Source organism: Heptranchias perlo, chromosome 2 (assembly GCF_035084215.1).
Source record: "Heptranchias perlo isolate sHepPer1 chromosome 2, sHepPer1.hap1, whole genome shotgun sequence".
Taxonomy (NCBI): domain Eukaryota; kingdom Metazoa; phylum Chordata; class Chondrichthyes; order Hexanchiformes; family Hexanchidae; genus Heptranchias; species Heptranchias perlo.
This window is the reverse complement of record NC_090326.1, coordinates 16,291,476-16,310,055: the sequence shown is the minus strand read 5'-3', so window position 1 is coordinate 16,310,055 and position 18,580 is coordinate 16,291,476. Positions and strand designations below refer to the sequence as shown.

Sequence of the window (18,580 nt, the reverse complement as noted above, 5' to 3'; positions counted from 1 at the left end):
AGTTATCCTAACCTAAAGCCCTAATAATAAACGGATAAAAGCACAGAATTTGATCCCAAAGGCACTGGTCAAATTCCAGGATCGAATGCAATAAGAATGGAATTTGATTATGCAGCTTTTGAAAGATTGCTGGGTGATATTGCTGGAATGGACGGTGTTAATATATTTTAAGGTGATATCAATCAATTTTACTGCCTATTTAACAACAGTAGATCAAGAGCCTGCATCACAGGAAAAAAAAGCCCTGCGTATCAAAGCACAGCAGAGCTTGGTTCAAAATGTGCAGGAAGTTCTGCTCTGACCTTTGTTTGGTTTCCATGGGTTGTCATCACAGTTCTGACCTTTACAAGAGGCAGAGAATAAACAACAAGGTTCTTCCGTTTTTGAAGGTTTTGCTGCAGGCACTGGCTTTATTAGTCATCCTTCCCTACACTGAAACGGCATCACTCAGATATCCTGCTGTTCCGGTGAAGTTACGGCAGTTCAGCTCGGAGGAAATTCCCGGCCTAGTGCTTTCCTCTCGGGTTTATTTTCCCTTCTTCCCCAGTCACCTGATTAGTTCCGTGGGTGGGAAACAGGTGATAGTGAACGGGCTGCCCGTTGTACAACCCGTCCAGTTGAAAGTCGACGGAAAGGAAAATCGGGGATGGTGTAAAACGGGCTCCCGAATCGCTATCGCCTGTTTTTTATTTTGCCTGCGGATACAATTAAAAATTACCCCTAATGTAAGTTGGAATCCTAACCTGGGGCTTTTTCTCCCAGAAAATCCAGGCAAACTCACTCTCTGAAGGGCGGGAGGGCGGTGGTGGGGGGAAAGAGTTCTTAATCATATCTCAAAGATGGGTGGGGTGCAGTGCTTCAACTTTGTAGCGACAAGGCGACCAGTGGGACACAGAAACGAAATGACAAAGATCACACGTGACACCAATGTCCAGTAATGAGTACACCAACACGGTTTGGGAAAAATTAAATCAGAGTACAGATCGAAATCTGAAATTAACTGAATTTAAACAGGGCTTATCAGTATTAGTAGCAGCTTCGGCTCAGTGGGTAGCACTCTCGCCTCTGACTGTCAGAAGGTCGTGGGTTCTAAGCCCCAGTCCAGAAACTTGAGCACAAAATCTAGGCTGACACTTCAGTACATTACTGAGGGAGTGCTGCACTGTCAGAGGTGCCTTCTTTTTGATGAGATGTTAAATCGAGGCCCTGTCTGCCCTTTTACTTGGCCGTTAAAGATCCCATGGCACTATTTTGAAGAATAGCAGGGGAGTTCTCCCCAGTGTCCTGGCCAATATTTATCCCTCAACCAACATTGCTGAAGCAGATTTTCACATTGCTACTTGTAAGACCTTGCTGTGCGCAAATTAGCTGCCACATTTCCTACATTACAACAGTGACTACACCTCGAAAGTACTTCATTGCCTGTAAAGTATTTTGGGATATCCTGAGGTCATGAAAGGTGCCATATAAATGCAAGTCTTTCTTTTCTTTCTTAACATTTTTTAATTGCGCAGTCTCTTCATTGCAGGAAGGAAGTGCGCGAGCTTGGACTGACCATATTAGTGGATGCTCGCAGATGTCCTCCAGCCCCCGCCCTCTTCAAAGCGTTTGCTGCACTGCAGGTGAGACATCAGTGAAAAGCTGACGAGATCAGGGAAGCAACCCTCCATTCATTGCGAACAACATTGTGTTATAACTGAGTCCTTTATGTTAAAATGTCAGCGCCATCTAATTTTTCATTCTGAATTGACAATCACCTAATTCAATTTATCCTTTGAATGAGCCGATTTACATCTTACCTCATTGATCAGTGAGTTGCAATCTTTTCCAATTTCTCTCCTCCTCTCTGATGGCATTGGAACATAGGATAGGAACCGCTAGTCATAAAAGACCAAGGTCCATCTAGTTCACCTTCTACCATCCCGGTTGTCTTACGATACAATGATAACGGAGTTGTTGACTAATTATGGCGATCAATCTGTCAATTAGTCTACAACAGACCCAGACATGAGGCGAGGAAAGTCCCCAGTGGTGGAGAGCTCTGGCAACCATAGGTCCAAAGTCCTCACAAGCATGCTACACTTACCACGTCATGTCTGAAATTACTCATATAATCTCTCCTAAAATGATATTTTCTGGAAGAAATCTATCTAATTTGCATTTGACACCACCTACTTCCACCGTCTCTGTGGGAGTCTGTTCCATAGATTGACCACTCGCTCACTGAAATATTGTTTCCACAGATTGGTTTTGAATTTATCCCCCTTCAAGCTCAGGCCGTGTCCTCTGGACATGGTGAAACTGTTCGTCATTATCGAATCATATGGGTTACAGTCCCACCACCAAAGGCACTCGAGTGTGTGCTTTCACAGTTAGTGTTAATGGGTTATTGGCCCACGGAGGATGAGGCGGGTTATTGGCCCACGGAGGATGAGGCGGGTTATTGGCCCACGGAGGATGAGGTGGGTTATTGGCCCACGGAGGATGAGGCGGGTAATTGGCCCACGGAGGATCAGGTGTGTTATTGGCCCATGGAGGATGAGGTGGGTTATTGGCCCACAGAGGATGAAGTATGTTATTGGCCCACAGAGGATGAGGTGGGTTATTGGCCCACGGAGGATGAAGTATGTTATTGGCCCACAGAGGATGAGGTGGGTTATTGGCCCACGGAGGATGAAGTATGTTATTGGCCCACAGAGGATGAGGTGGGTTATTGGCCCACGGAGGATGAAGTATGTTATTGGCCCACAGAGGATGAGGTGGGTTATTGGCCCACGGAGGATGAGGTGGGTTATTGGCCCACAGAGGATGAGGTGGGTTATTGGCCCACGGAGGATGAGGTGGGTTATTGGCCCACAGAGGATGAAGTGGGTTATTAGCCCACAGAGGATGAGGCGGGTTATTAGCCCACGGAGGATGAAGTATGTTATTGGCACACAGAGGATGAGGTGGGTTATTAGCCCACGGAGGATGAAGTGGGTTATTGGCCCACGGAGGATGAGGTGGGTTATTAGCCCACGGAGGATGAAGTATGTTATTGGCACACAGAGGATGAGGTGGGTTATTAGCCCACGGAGGATGAAGTGGGTTATTGGCCCACGGAGGATGAGGTGGGATATTAGCCCACGGAGGATGAAGTGGGTTATTGGCCCACGGAGGATGAGGTGGGTTATTAGCCCACGGAGGATGAAGTATGTTATTGGCCCACAGAGGAGGAGGTGGGTTATTGGCCCACAGAGGATGAGGCGGGTTATTGGCCCACGGAGGATGAGGTGGGTTATTGGCCCACAGAGGATGAAGTATGTTATTGGCCCACAGAGGATAAGGTGGGTTATTGGCCCACGGAGGATGAGGTGGGTTATTGGCCCACAGAGGATGAGGTGGGTTATTAGCCCACGGAGGATGAGGTGGGTTATTGGCCCAGGAAGGATGAGGTGGGTTATTAGCCCACGGAGGATGAAGTGGGTTATTGGCCCACGGAGGATGAGGTGGGTTATTAGCCCACAGAGGATGAGGCGGGTTATTAGCCCACAGAGGATGAAGTGGGTTATTGGCCCACAAAGGATGAGGTGAGTTATTGGCCCATGTAGGATGAGGCGGATTATTGGCCCACAGAGGATGAAGTATGTTATTGGCACACAGAGGATGAGGTGGGTTATTAGCCCACGGAGGATGAAGTGGGTTATTGGCCCACGGAGGATGAGGTGGGTTATTAGCCCACGGAGGATGAAGTGGGTTATTGGCCCACGGAGGATGAGGTGGGTTATTAGCCCACGGAGGATGAAGTAGGTTATTGGCCCACGGAGGATGAGGTGGGTTATTAGCCCACAGAGGATGAGGCGGGTTATTAGCCCACAGAGGATGAAGTGGGTTATTGGCCCACAAAGGATGAGGTGAGTTATTGGCCCATGTAGGATGAGGCGGATTATTGGCCCACAGAGGATGAAGTATGTTATTGGCACACAGAGGATGAGGTGGGTTATTAGCCCACGGAGGATGAAGTGGGTTATTGGCCCACGGAGGATGAGGTGGGTTATTAGCCCACGGAGGATGAAGTGGGTTATTGGCCCACGGAGGATGAAGTGGGTTATTGGCCCACGGAGGATGAGGTGGGTTATTAGCCCACGGAGGATGAAGTGGGTTATTGGCCCACGGAGGATGAGGTGGGTTATTAGCCCACGGAGGATGAAGTAGGTTATTGGCCCACGGAGGATGAGGTGGGTTATTAGCCCACGGAGGATGAAGTGGGTTATTGGCCCACAAAGGATGAGGTGAGTTATTGGCCCATGGAGGATGAGGCGGATTATTGGCCCACAGAGGATGAAGTGGGTTATTGGCCTACAGAGGATGAGGCGGGTTATTGGCCCACGGAGGATGAGGTGGGTTATTGGCCCACAGAGGATGAGGTGGGTTATTGGCCCACAGAGGATGAGGTGGCTTATTGGCCCACAGAGGATGAGGCGGGTTATTAGCCCATGGAGGATGAGGTGGGTTATTGGCCCACGGAGGATGAGGTGGGTTATTGGCCCACGGAGAATGAGATGGGTTATTGGCCCACGGAGGATGAGGTGGGTTATTGGCCCACGGAGAATGAGATGGTTTATTGGCCTACGGAGGATGAGGTGGGTTATTGGCCTACGGAGGATGAGGTGGGTTATTGGCCCACGGAGAATGAGATGGGTTATTGGCCTACGGAGGATGAGATGGGTTATTGGCCTACGGAGGATGAGGTGGGTTATTGGCCCACGGAGGATGAGGTGGGTTATTGGCCCACAGAGGATGAGGCGGGTTATTGGCCCACAGAGGATGAGGTGGCTTATTGGCCCACAGAGGATGAGGTGAGTTATTGGCCCACAGAGGATGAGGTGAGTTATTGGCCCACGGAGAATGAGATGGGTTATTGGCCTACGGAGGATGAGATGGGTTATTGGCCTACGGAGGATGAGGTGGGTTATTGGCCCACGGAGGATGAGGTGGGTTATTGGCCCACGGAGGATGAGGTGGGTTATTGGCCCACGGAGGATGAGGTGGGTTATTGGCCCACGGAGGATGAGGTGGGTTATTGGCCTATGGAGGATGAGGTGGGTTATTGGCCTATGGAGGATGAGATGGGTTATTGGCCCACGGAGGATGAGGCTGGTTATTGGCCTACGGAGGATGAGGTGAGTTATTGGCCCACGGAGAGTGAGGTGGGTTATTGGCCCACGGAGGATGAGATGGGTTATTGGCCCACGGAGAATGAGGTGGGTTATTGGCCCACGGAGAATGAGATGGGTTATTGGCCTACGGAGGATGAGGTGGGTTATTGGCCTGCGGAGGATGAGGTGGGTTATTGGCCCACGGAGGATGAGGTGGGTTATTGGCCCGCGGATGATGAGGTGGGTTATTGGCCCACAGAGGATGAGGTGGGTTATTGGCCTATGGAGGATGAGGTGAGTTATTGGCCTATGGAGGATGAGGTGAGTTATTGGCCTATGGAGGATGAGGCGGGTTATTGGCCTATGGAGGATGAGGCGGGTTATTGGCCCACGGAGGATGAGGCGGGTTATTGGCTCACGGAGAATGAGGTGGGTTATTGGCCCACGGAGGATGAGGTGGGTTATTGGCTCACGGAGAATGAGGCGGGTTATTGGCCCGCGGAGGATGAGGTGGGTTATTGGCCTATGGAGGATGAGGTGAGTTATTGGCCTATGGAGGATGAGGTGGGTTATTGGCCCACAGAGGATGAGATGGGTTATTGTCCCACAGAGAATGAGATGGGTTATTGGCCTACGGAGGATGAGATGGGTTATTGGCCAATGGGGATGGGACATCTGAATTCCATCTTATTCTTACTAGAATTCTATACTTAGACTTTCTAGCAGGGATCATCAGAAACCTTCCTGACTGTCTTTCCACTTCCAAGGGTGCAGTGTGGTGGCCATGTTACTGGGCTAGTAATCCACAGACCTTGAATAATAATCCAGAGAAAAACCGTCCTGGCCATTATTTTAGTGATATCAGAAACACATTAAAATATAAACATGTTTATAGTGACACCACACATAGTGAGAACAGTTCTTTCCACATGTCAACAAAATATCTGAAAGCATTGCTTGTCTTAATGGTTTTAGGCCTTGTACAGTGAAGTTGTATTTTCTATATGACTGTTTTTCAAAGGTGTATTTCTATATAAAATTCAGTAACTTAACGACAGAAATAACCAATCAAGCCCATAAACAATTATTTTTAGCTCCTGATGTTTGAACACAGATGTGTGGGGTGAAGGTGAGGAGGAGAGAGTTGAGGTTTGGATCATATTGCCCAAGATTGAACAGTTCTGGCCTCCATATCATAAAAAGGATATAGAGGCATTGGAGAAGGTGCAAAAAAGATTTACTAGGATGACACCAGAACTGAGAGGTTATAACTGTCAGGAAAAATTGAACAGGCTGGGGCTCTTTTCCCTAGAAAAGACTTGATAGAGGTCTTTAAGATTATGAAAGAGTTTGATAGGGTAGACACAGAGAAGATGTTTCCACTTGTGGGGGAGACCAGAACTAGGGGCCATAAATATAAGATAGTCACTAATAAATCCAATAGGGAATTCAAGAGAAACTTCTTTACTCAGAGGATGGTTGGAAAGTGGAACTCACTACCACAAGGTGTTGAGGCGAATAGCATAGATGCATTTAAGGGGAAGCAAGATAAACACATGAGGGAGAAAGGAATAGAAGGATATGCTGAAAGGATTAGATGAAGCAGGGAGGGAGGAGGCTCATGTAGAGCATAAACACCAGCATGGACCTGTTGGGCCGAATACTTCTGTGGTATAAGTTCTGTGTAATTCTATGTAAAGATTGTCACCAAAATTGATTTCTGGAACTTGGATGTTCACATCTGTAACCTTTCATTATGTGTGTATTTGGTCTTTGCCTCTTGTTTAGATATTTTTGTGCTCTGGTTAGTTGTTTGTGTCTGGTCTCATTTCTCTCTGTCCCTCTTGTGCATTTGTATTGGAATTTTATCCCAGACTCACTCTTGTTTATCTTTTGGTGCATTCTTCTTCAGCTGACCCATAACCCTCTGTCATTTTTCCTCTCTCCTGATATCGCCCCAGGTTAGTTTATTCATGCATTGGGAACTGGGGGTTTCTCTGTTGAGTTGGCAAATATGTTTTTTTTTTATTATTCGTTCACGGGATGTGGGCGTCGCTGGCAAGGCCGGCATTTATTGCCCATCCCTAATTGCCCTTGAGAAGGTGGTGGTGAGCCGCCTTCTTGAACCGCTGCAGTCCGTGTGGTGACGGTTCTCCCACAGTGCTGTTAGGAAGGGAGTTCCAGGATTTTGACCCAGCGACAATGAAGGAACGGCGATATATTTCCAAGTCGGGATGGTGTGTGACTTGGAGGGGAACGTGCAGGTGGTGTTGTTCCCATGCGCCTGCTGCCCTTGTCCTTCTAGGAGGTAGAGGTCGTGGGTTTGGGAGGTGCTGTCGAAGAAGCCTTGGCGAGTTGCTGCAGTGCATCCTGTGGATGGTGCACACTGCAGCCACAGTGCGCCGGTGGTGAAGGGAGTGAATGTTTAGGGTGGTGGATGGGGTGCCAATCAAGCGGGCTGCTTTATCTTGGATGGTGTCGAGCTTCTTGAGTGTTGTTGGAGCTGCACTCATCCAGGCAAGTTGAGAGTATTCCATCACACTCCTGACTTGTGCCTTGTAGATGGTGGAAAGGCTTTGGGGAGTCAGGAGGTGAGTCACTCGCCGCAGAATACCCAGCCTCTGACCTGCTCTCGTAGCCACAGTATTTATATGGCTGGTCCAGTTAAGTTTCTGGTCAATGGTGACCCCCAGGATGTTGATGGTGGGGGATTCGGCGATGGTAATGCCGTTGAATGTCAAGGGGAGGTGGTTAGACTCTCTCTTGTTGGAGATGGTCATTGCCTGGCACTTATCTGGCGCGAATGTTACTTGCCACTTATCAGCCCAAGCCTGGATGTTGTCCAGGTCTTGCTGCATGCGGGCTCGGACTGCTTCATTATCTGAGGGGTTGCGAATGGAACTGAACACTGTGCAGTCATCAGCGAACATCCCCATTTCTGACCTTATGATGGAGGGAAGGTCATTGATGAAGCAGCTGAAGATGGTTGGGCCTAGGACACTGCCCTGAGGAACTCCTGCAGCAATGCCCTGGGGCTGAGATGCTTGGCCTCCAACAACCACTACCATCTTCCTTTGTGCTAGGTATGACTCCAGCCACTGGAGAGTTTTCCCCCTGATTCCCATTGACTTCAATTTTACTAGGGCTCCTTGGTGCCACACTCGGTCAAATGTTGCCTTGATGTCAAGGGCAGTCACTCTCACTTCACCTCTGGAATTCAGCTCTTTTGTCCATGTTTGGACCAAGGCTGTAATGAGGTCTGGAGCCGAGTGGTCCTGGCGGAACCCAAACTGAGCATCGGTGAGCAGGTTATTGGTGAGTAAGTGCCGCTTGATAGCACTGTCGACGACACCTTCCATCACTTTGCTGATGATTGAGAGTAGACTGATGGGGCGGTAATTGGCCGGATTGGATTTGTCCTGCATTTTGTGGACAGGACATACCTGGGCAATTTTCCACATTGTCGGGTGGATGCCAGTGTTGTAGCTGTACTGGAACAGCTTGGCTAGAGGCGCAGCTAGTTCTGGAGCACAAGTCTTCAGCACTACAGCTGGGATGTTGTCGGGGCCCATAGCCTTTGCTGTATCCAGTGCACTCAGCCGTTTCTTGATATCACGTGGAGTGAATCGAATTGGCCGAAGACTGGCTTCCGTGATGGTGGGGATATCGGGAGGAGGCTGAGATGGATTATCCACTCGGCACTTCTGGCTGAAGTGATATCTGAAAGGTCCTCGGTTTGATTCCTGATCTGTGCTGAGTTATCTGGGGGGTAATTTTAACCCCCAGGAACGGGTGGGTTGTGGGCGGGTGGGAGTTGAAAATAGTTGTTTTTTGGTCGCGACCGCAACCCGGCTTTATTTCCGGGTTTAACGTGGGCGGTGAAAGTACAAGCTTCCCACTGGGAATGCAAAGTCTGAAAATTTTGTGGTTGCAACCCAAAAAAACAACTATTTTCAACTCCCACCTGCCCCCAACCCACCCATTCTTGGGGGTTAAAATTACCTCCCTGATCTCAGGGAGGAGGTGGGGGGTGGGGGCAGCAGTAAGGGTGATGCAATTGGCTTCAGTTTCCCTGTCCTGATTTACACTCACTGACCCCCGCTGGAAAGTATGGAGGTAATGTTCACTTTGGGCACGTGCGGGAGAACTGGGGGTTGCGGTTATGTCACCCCGTCCGATTTTCCTTCCCATTGACCTCACCGTTCCAAGGACCCCCTCCCTCTTCTGTGCAGACATCAAGTGTTTGGGATTGGGCTCGGCTGCACGATTCCCTTGTGGTGGAATAGCAGAGCGACACTCGCTTTCTGGGCCTACCCGTGAGGACTGGCCGTGTGGGCCAGGTACTGGAGGGAGACTCATGGATGAATCACCACCTTCAGGAGACCATTGGAGAACTGGAGTACATAAAACATAAGCTCCCTCCCCCTCCCTTTGGGCCTCATTGTCTCACACTGTAGTTGATACAAAACATTTGAAATGTAGATGAGACAGTTCCTAAATGTGATCTGTGTTATAACATGCACAATCTACAGAATTATAAAGATGAGGAAAGGAATTGAAATCGTGTTGAGTTGGGTTTCCATATTATAGTCAGGTACATTATACGAACATATCAGATGTTTACAGTTTAGTGCAATGTTTCCTTTTTCCCATTAGGAAATATGGAGTTCACTGTATTCTTTGATGAATTTTCTATTTTCGGCTACCAATTACTGGAGTACTTTTGCTATTGCTCCAATACTTATACAGATGGCCATGACAAAGGTTCCTCCTCAATAGAAGGAAAGTCCTTTACCCCAGATACTGAACTGCATTGTGGTTATGAATTGCACAGTTCAAAGGTCAGTGCACCATGGCGATTGTAGCGGATCTGTTCAATCGTTGAAGTTAACTAATGAGCCGGAAAGCTTTATGAATAATTGCAAGGGCTCCGCGACACTATTGCATTGGAGGTAGAGGGGCAGTGTCAAAATAAAAATTATGAAAATCTAAGGAGAGGTGAGGGCTGGTTTCCCCTCACCTGTCCCTTCGCTAGCCTTCAGATGTGCAAAGTGTCTCCCGTGGTGCACTGAGATTGGGAACGGCACAGGTCGCCCAGAATAATCCATCTCCCCTCTCTCCAGAGCAGGCCAAGGGGCCACCTCCACAGCCGGCAGGAACAGTGGTGGGAACAGGAGAGCAGCTGCAGGCCTGACGTTTTGGGGTTCCCCATTGAGAAACTAATAGCAATGTGAGGCAGGAGGGCTGGGAATGCCCCCCAATTGACCCCCCACAGCCTCATTTGCATTCAACATTGGACCAGGCCTAGAGAATGTCATTGAGGTTGGATGCAAAAATGGGGGAGGGAATATGCCCATTGGGATTTCTCTGGATGGATAAACTAAGATATCAGATAAAGGGATAGAACAGCAGTGGGAAATGTTTAAAAAGGATTAAATAGAGTTCAGGAGAAATATATTCCTCTAAAAAAACAAGGACGGACTAGCCAATAAAGAAACACCATGGATGAATGAAGAGATAAAGGTAGAATTGAAACTAAAGAAAAAGGCATACACTCAGCACATAGACAATAAAGGAGAGACAAAAGGGAATGCGAAGAGGTTAGGAATGAATTTTTAAAAAGTTAGGAAAGCAAAGAGGAACTACGAAATGAAATTATCAAGGAATACAAAAAGAAATAGTAAAGTATACTAGAGACACACAAATAACAAAAACAAAATCAGGATAGGGATAAGGCCACTAAGGGATGCACACGATAAACTCACAGGTAATGACAGTGAAATGGCAGAAATATTGAACAGTTACTTTGCCTCAGTATTTACCAGGGAGAGTAATAGGATGGACATGACATTAGAAGAAGAGATCAAAAAAGATATAAAGATAATAGGTGGTGGAAGCAGATTCAATAGCAACTTTCAAAAGTAAATTGGATAAATACTTGAATGGGAAAAAATTGCAGGGCTATTGGGAAAGAGCAGGGTTGTGGGAGTAATTGGATAGCTCTTCTAAAGAGCCGGCACCGGCACCATGGGCAGAATGGCCTCCTTCTGTGCTGTAATGATTCTGTGATGTAAGAAAGAAAGGGGGATGATAATTGACAAACTAATCTAACTTAGAGAGGATAAAATCCCTGGTCCGGATGGATTGCATCTGCACATATTAAAAGAAGTTAGGGAAGAGATAGCTGAGGCACTATTACATATATATAAAAATTCATTTGAAAAGGGAGTAGTGCCAGCGGACTGGCAGATAGCTAATGTAATTCCTATATTTAAAAAGGGAGGTAGAACAAGTCCAGGGAATTATAGACCAATTAGCTTAACATCAGTGGTAGGAATGATAATGGAATCCTTACTCAAAGATGTAATAGAAAAACATCTAAAGAATGAAAATATAATAAGAATAGTCAGTATGGATTTCCAAAGGGAAGGTCATGCTTGACCAACCTTATTGAATTCTTTGAAGATGTAACAAAAAGAGTAGACAAGGGTATTGTAGTAGATGTAATATATTTGGATTTTCAAAAGGCCTTCAATAAGGTACTGCCTGGTATACTCATGACTAAGGTCACAGCATGTGGAGTCAGGGGACAAGAAGCAGAAGGGTTAGCATACTGACTAAAAAATAGAAAACAGAGATTAGGGGTTAAGGGTAGCTACTCAGACTGGAAGAAGGTGGGAAGTGGTGTTCTACAGGGATCGGTGCTGGGACCACTGTTGTTCACCATTTAAATGAATGATTTGGATTGGGCAGGCGGAAGTACTATTTCAAAATTTGCGAATGACACCAAGTTGGGGGTGGTATAGCTAATACTCAGGAAAACTGCGACAAAATGCAAGAAGACATTAATAAATTTGGAAATTGGGTGTGTAAATGTCAAATGAATTTCAATATAGATAAGTGTGAGGTGGTTCATTTTGGTAGAGGGAATAAGGAAGCCACATATTCCTTGGAAAATAAGTCTAAATGGGATAGAGCAGCAAAGGGATCTCGGGGAACAGATACAAAAATCACCAAAAGTAGCGACACAGGTTAATAAGGCCATAAAAAAAGCAAAGAAAGCACGGGGGTTTATTTCTAGAGGGATAGAATTGAAAAGCAGAGAAGTTATGTTAAACTTGTATAGAACCTTGGTTAGACCACACTTGGAGAACTGTGAACAGTTCTGGTCTCCATATTATAAAAAGGATATAGTGTCACTGGTGAAGGTGCAAAAAAGATTTACAAGGATGATATCAGAATTGAGAGGTCATAACTATCAGGAAAGATTGAACAGGCTGGAGCTCTTTTCTCTCGAAAAATGAAGGCTGAGGGGTGACCTGATAGAGGTCTTTAAAATTATGAAGGATTTTGATAGGGTAGACGTAGAGAAGATGTTTCCACTTGTGGGGGAGACCAAAACTAGGGGTCATAAATATAAGATAGTCACTAATAAATCCAAAAAGGAATTCAGAAGAAACTTCTTTAACCAGAGAGTGGTAAGAATGTGGAACTCGCTCCTGAAAAGGAGTAGTTGAGACGAATAGTATAGATGCATTTAAGGAAAAACTAGATAAACACATGATGCAGAAAGGAATAGCAGGATATGTTGACAGGGTTAGATGAAGGTGTATGGGAGGAGGCTCGTATAGAACATAAACACAGGCAGAATGGCCTGTTTCTGTGCTGTACATTCTATGTAATTCTATTTAAGATGTGCCAAATGGGCTTCCTCATTTGTAATTACCTTGACATCTTGCAAAGTCCTAGGAATCCCTGGGCACGTAGTTGGGAACAGGTCTGATGTCCCCACCCCCTTTTCCTCTTGCTGACATCTGGGAATTTTGTGTTCTCTAAAAAGAAAAGAACTTGCATTTATTTAGTAGCTTTCCCAACCTCATGACATTCCAAAGCGTGTTACAACCAATGAAGTACTTTTGAAGTGTACTTACTGTTGTAATGTAGGAACTGCGGCAGCCAATTTGTGCACAGCAAGGTCCCACAAACAGCAATGTGATCATGACAAGATAATGTTTTTTAGCGATGTTGGTTGAGGGATAAATAATGGCCAGGACACCGGGGAGAACTCCCTTGCTCATCTTCGAAATACTACCATGGAATCTTTTACATCCACCTGGGAGGGCAGGCAGGGCCTTGGCTTAATGTCTCATCCAAAAGACGGCACCTCCGACAGTGCAGCACTCCCTCAGTACTGCACTGGAATGTCAGCCTAGATCTCTAGGCACAGCGATGAGGAAAATTTGCTCAATGATGTTTAGGCTGAATGAATGGGACAACGTGGTGGCTGGTGTGATATCAACTGCCATTATACTTAGACTTGTACTCGCTTCTAATTATACAGCTGAACTATTTTTCTAACTGTTCACAGGTTGCCATTCCCAATGCCATTAACTCAGTCCTGGTTTTGGTGGAAAGGGAGTCCACATTCAGACCTGAAAGGGATCCACTTGTTCAGGTAAATCAGATTTTCAGTGAGGGGGTGGGGTAGGAAGTTATGTTATGCAGTTATGATGCCACAATTAAAATGATGACAGAGTTGGGGTATTTTTGTGAAGCTATGAGGTAGCAACAAACCTGCTCAAGCCATCCAAAACTCTGTTGCCCGTCTCCTAACTCCCGTTCACCCGTCACCCTGTACTCCATGTTTGAATCTCTCCAATCAGGTTTCCGCCCTGCCGCAGAACTGGAATGGCCCTTATCAAAGTCACAAATGACATCCTCTGTGACTGTGACCGTGGTAAACTATCCCTCCTCGTCCTTCTCGACCTGTCTGCAGCCTTTGACACAGTTGGCCACACCATCCTCCTTCAATGCCTCTCCTCCGTTGTTCAGCTAGGTGGGACTGCGCTCACCTGGTTCCATTCCTATCTATCTAATCGTAACCAGAGAGTCACCTGCATTGGCTTCTCTTCCTGCTTCCCCACCGTTACCTCTGGAGTCCCTCAAGGATCTATCCTTGGCCCCTTTCAATTTCTCATCTACATGCTGTCCCTCGGCGACATCATCCAAAAGCACAATGTCAGGTTCCACATGTACGCTGACGACACCCAGCTCTACCTCACCACCACCTCTCTCGACCCCTCCACTGTCTCTGATTTGTCAAGATGCTTGTCCGACATCCAGTATTGGATGAGCAGAAATTTCCTCCAATGAAATGTTGGGAAGATCGAAGCCATTATCTTGGGTCCCTGCCACAAACTCCATTCCCTAGCCACCGACTCCATCCCTCTCCCTGGCCTCTGTCTGAGGCTGAATCAGACCGTTCACAACCTTGGCGTCCTAGTAGGCCCTGAGCTGAGCTTCCGACCCCATAACCTCTCTACCACCATTACGGCCTACTTCCACCTCCATAACATCGCCCTTCTCCGCCCCTGCCTCAGCTCATCTGCTGCTGAAACCCTCCTCCATGCCTTTCTTACCTCTAGATTTGACTATTTCAATACGCTCTTGGCCAAACTCCCATTTTCCACCATCCTAAACTCTGCTGCCCGTATCCTAACTCGCACCAAGTCCCGTTCACCCATCACCCCTGTGCTCGCGGAACTACATTGGCTCCCGGTCCGGGAACACCTCAATTTTAGAATTCTCATCCTTGTTTTCAAATCCCTCCATGGCCTCGCCCCTGCCTAGCTCCATAACCTCCTCCATCCCTACAACTCTCCGAGGTCTCTACGTTCCTCCAATTCTGGCCTCTTGCGCATCCCCGCACCATTGGCGGCCGTGCCTTCAGCTGCCTAGGCCCTAAGCTCTGGAATTCCCTCCCTAAACCTGTCCATCTTTCTACCTCTCTCTCCTGCTTGAAGACGCTCCTTAAAACCTATCTCTTTGACCAAGCTTTTGGTCACCTGTCCTGATAGATCAGCCATGATCTCATTGAATGGCGGAGCAGGCTCGAGGGGCCGATTGGCCTACTCCTGCTCCTATTTCTTATGTTCTTATATCTCCTTATGTGGCTCGGTGTCAATTTTATTTGATAATTGCTCCTGTGAAGTGCCTTGGGACATTTTACTATGTTAATGGTGCTATATAAATGTGAGTTGTTGTTGTTGTTGTTGTTGTTGTTGTGGTGGTGGTGGTGGTGGTGGTAGTAGTAGTAGTAGTAGTAATAGTAGTTGTGCAGAGGTGTCTCTTAGCCATTAATGTACCTTTTACTAGTTTGAACCTGTGTCTTCTTGTCCAACTCTCACTGTTTCATTTAAAGTGGTATTCTGGTTTAACCTTTTCCCTACTGTTTGCTACCTGATACACTTGTCAATGTAATTGTTAAATACTTTGAACTGATTGTGTTTTGGAAGGGGAGGAACAGAAGGATCTCAGCTAGAGGTAATGGCCAGAAAGGAACGTTCATTTCTGAAAAAAAAAATTAATGTGCAGAAATCTTATTAAATCTTACTTTGAATTAACAATAGTACTCGTTATTAAAATTTTGGTAATACTGTAAAATTCAGTGTGAGTTGCACCTTAAATGTTAATCTGCATTTGTGGGGATGGTGCAGTTAGCACCTGTGCAAGCAATCTTTTGTATTCCGTTGTCTCTTGTAAAAGTGGTTTGTGTACAGAATCCAGATGTTTTATAGTTTGGAGTGAATATTGATACTGCTGTGTCAGCCAATGAGTTGGAGGCGAGGTGGAGCAAACAGAATGTCCGAACTCATGACTGAAACTATAGCAGAGTCTCCCGAGTACAGCAGGATTATTTTTCCAGTGAAATGCAGTGAGTGGAGGATAGCTACATAATACAAATTATGTGCATAAAATCAATCCCAGTCACTTACAGCAGTGCGGTCTCCAGGCATGAGTGACGGGGGATTTACCCAATCATCTCTGTTCTCGGTCACTATATGCAGCCTTTATAGTTGGCAGATTTTAACAGATTTTCTCACTCCTGTCTGTGATGCTCTCTCCCCCCTTTTTATACATTCAGAACCGAGTGCCGGGCTCCAGTGGACTCTGGGCTCTGTTGCATGGAGACTGAGAGTACACAGGATTGGCTCCCTACATTTACTTTTTGTGGAACAGATGGCCTTAGCCTGATCCTTAGGCCCGTGTTTTTGAGGTTCTGTGCTGCCTTCGGTTTCCTGCCAGTCTCGTTGTAGGGGACAACTGGACGTGAACCAAAAGTGCCTCATGATCTATGGCGGTGAGCTAGATAATGCCTGTTTCAATTCTCACGGGCCTGAAGCTTCAAAACTCTGACTCAGTGAAACTCCTGTCCTGGCTCTTCTTAATTCAAAGGTGCTGAAGATTCTCAGCCCTTCCAACAAAGACAGTGAAATATTTACTAAATAATCCTTGTTATGTCAGGGTCAAGCTGTGTCTGCTCTCATTACATGGTGTTAATGTGTATTAGGAGGCACATGAGCACACAAAGTCATGGTTAAATTTAACTTTGCCCTCTTTTGTCTGTTTCCTCAATCCAGTATGAAATGGTGATGTCACTAAAGGTTCTACACAAGCATATTGATGGCAGTCAGCTGACGCAGGAGTTCTCTGGAACCTTTCCATACGATCACAATGACTGGATCCGATTCCACATGGTTTGTATATTCCGCCTGAAGCAGTGAAATATTCCCACGTAAATTGTTATGTAAAAGCACGCCCTGACGCTGGTGCATTCGGGTAAATTAGTTAAATTATGAGAACAGGTTGCATAGACTAGGCTTGTATTCCCTTGAGAATAGAAGATTAAGGGGTGATCTAATTGAGGTATTTAAGATGATTAAAGGATTTGATAGGGTAGATAGAGAGAAACTAATTCCTCTGGTGGGGGAATCCAGAACAAAGTGGGGGAGGCATAACCTTAAAATTAGAACTTAGCCGTTCGGGGGTGATGTCAGGAAGCCTTTCTTCATGCAAGAGGTAGTGGAAATCTGGAACTCTCTCCCTCAAAAAGCTGTTGAGGCTGGGGGTCAATTGATAATTTCAAAATTGAAATTGATAGATTTTTGTTAGGCAAGGGTATTAAGGATTACGGAACCAATGCGGATAGTCGGAGTTAAGATACAGATCAGCCACGATCTAATTGAGTGGCGGAATAAACTCGAGCGGCTGAATGGCCCACTCCTGTTCCTATGTTGCTAATACTTGCACACTCGCTCCCGGGAGTGTTATCTCGACGAGTTTCCTCTAAAAGGTAGCAGCCACCTCCAATAGATGAAACTGTCCCTGGAGATGAATAGTTAGAGATTTATTTTAGAAGAGTCAATGGAATGAAGGTTTAGTTACATGTGGATTAATGGTCAATTGAATAAATAGTCAATTGACACCCCCAACTGCATAGATAGCAATCGGAATCTGCTCTTCCTGAAATTAGTGATTAAACGTCAACCTAATTCTGTGCTTATACTGATAACCAGAGTATATTCAAAAATGTTGGGTTTTCCCAAAGCACAGTGCCAGTTGTGGCATACAGACTAGGAAGGTACCAATTTTGATCCCCGCTGTGTGCCTAGTTAACCGATCTCAAGCTTGGGTGGAAGTGAGGGTTCCTACTCTTGATCACTGTTGAGTGACCCTTACTGAAAAGTACATACATGGTGGGTGGCAGATGGGAACAGCATCAGGTTCAACTGTGATGCCCACCTGTCGATACTTTCAGTCAAGACTCACATCTGAAGAATGGCCAATTGGATAAGATGTCAGCAGAGCCCTTAGAAATTGTAGTTGAGGAAAAGTCAGTGCTTTTGGTGTGTAATAGATTTGTATTTTCCACAGTAAAAGTTTGCACCTGTGTATTCATAAAATCTACAGCACAGAAACAGGCCATTCAGCCCATCGGCCTATGCCGGTGTTTATTCTCCACACGAGCCTCCTCCCACACTAATTACCTCTTCCCACCCTGCTCCCGTATCCCTCTATCCCCTTCCTCCTTCGTGTATGCATCAAGCCTCCCCTTGAATGCATCAATACTATCTGCTTCAACCACTCCATGTGGCAGTAAGTTTTACATTCTCACCATTCTCTGTGTAAAGAAATTCTTTATTTGATCTGTTAGTGACTATCTTATATTGATAACCCCTTGTTCTAAACTCCCCCACAAGTTGAAATAGTTTCTCCACATCCACCCTATCGAATCCCTTCTTAATTTTAAAGACCTCTATCGGGTCTCCTCTTAATTTCCTCTTTTCTAGAGAAAAGAGCCCCAGCCTGCTCAATCATTCCTGATAGTTCCAGCCTCTCATTTGTGGTAACATGCTTGTAATTTATTTCCTGCTCTCAAGTAAAAAAAGTACTCAAGCGTTATCTTTCCATTTAATACATTTATCATACATTAAAGGACAACTTTGATTTCTTGCAGTCCAAGTTACACCTTCACATGCAAACTTGTAAATGAACATGATCCCTGTAAATATAGCAAAGATAAATATTGTGCTTCTGAACGTGTTGTTAGCTCACTGTGAAGGAATAGACATCTACGGGGAGATGAAGCAGACTTATCGCCT

The 18,580-nt window shown here is 46.1% G+C and overlaps 1 protein-coding gene across 6 annotated transcripts in view; it reads left to right on the top strand.

The window, feature by feature from the left end:
• The window catches only part of zgc:158766 (uncharacterized protein LOC100009641 homolog), a 172,447-nt gene that overhangs the window by 107,864 nt on the left and 46,003 nt on the right, over nucleotides 1-18,580 (top strand). For all 6 annotated transcript variants that reach the window (XM_068000509.1, XM_068000491.1, XM_068000484.1 and 3 more), the window contains exons 6-8: nucleotides 1,529-1,622; nucleotides 13,507-13,593; nucleotides 16,559-16,675. In XM_068000509.1, coding sequence (XP_067856610.1) covers nucleotides 1,529-1,622; nucleotides 13,507-13,593; nucleotides 16,559-16,675 — 298 coding nt within the window. The remainder of the gene's footprint in view (nucleotides 1-1,528; nucleotides 1,623-13,506; nucleotides 13,594-16,558; nucleotides 16,676-18,580) is intronic.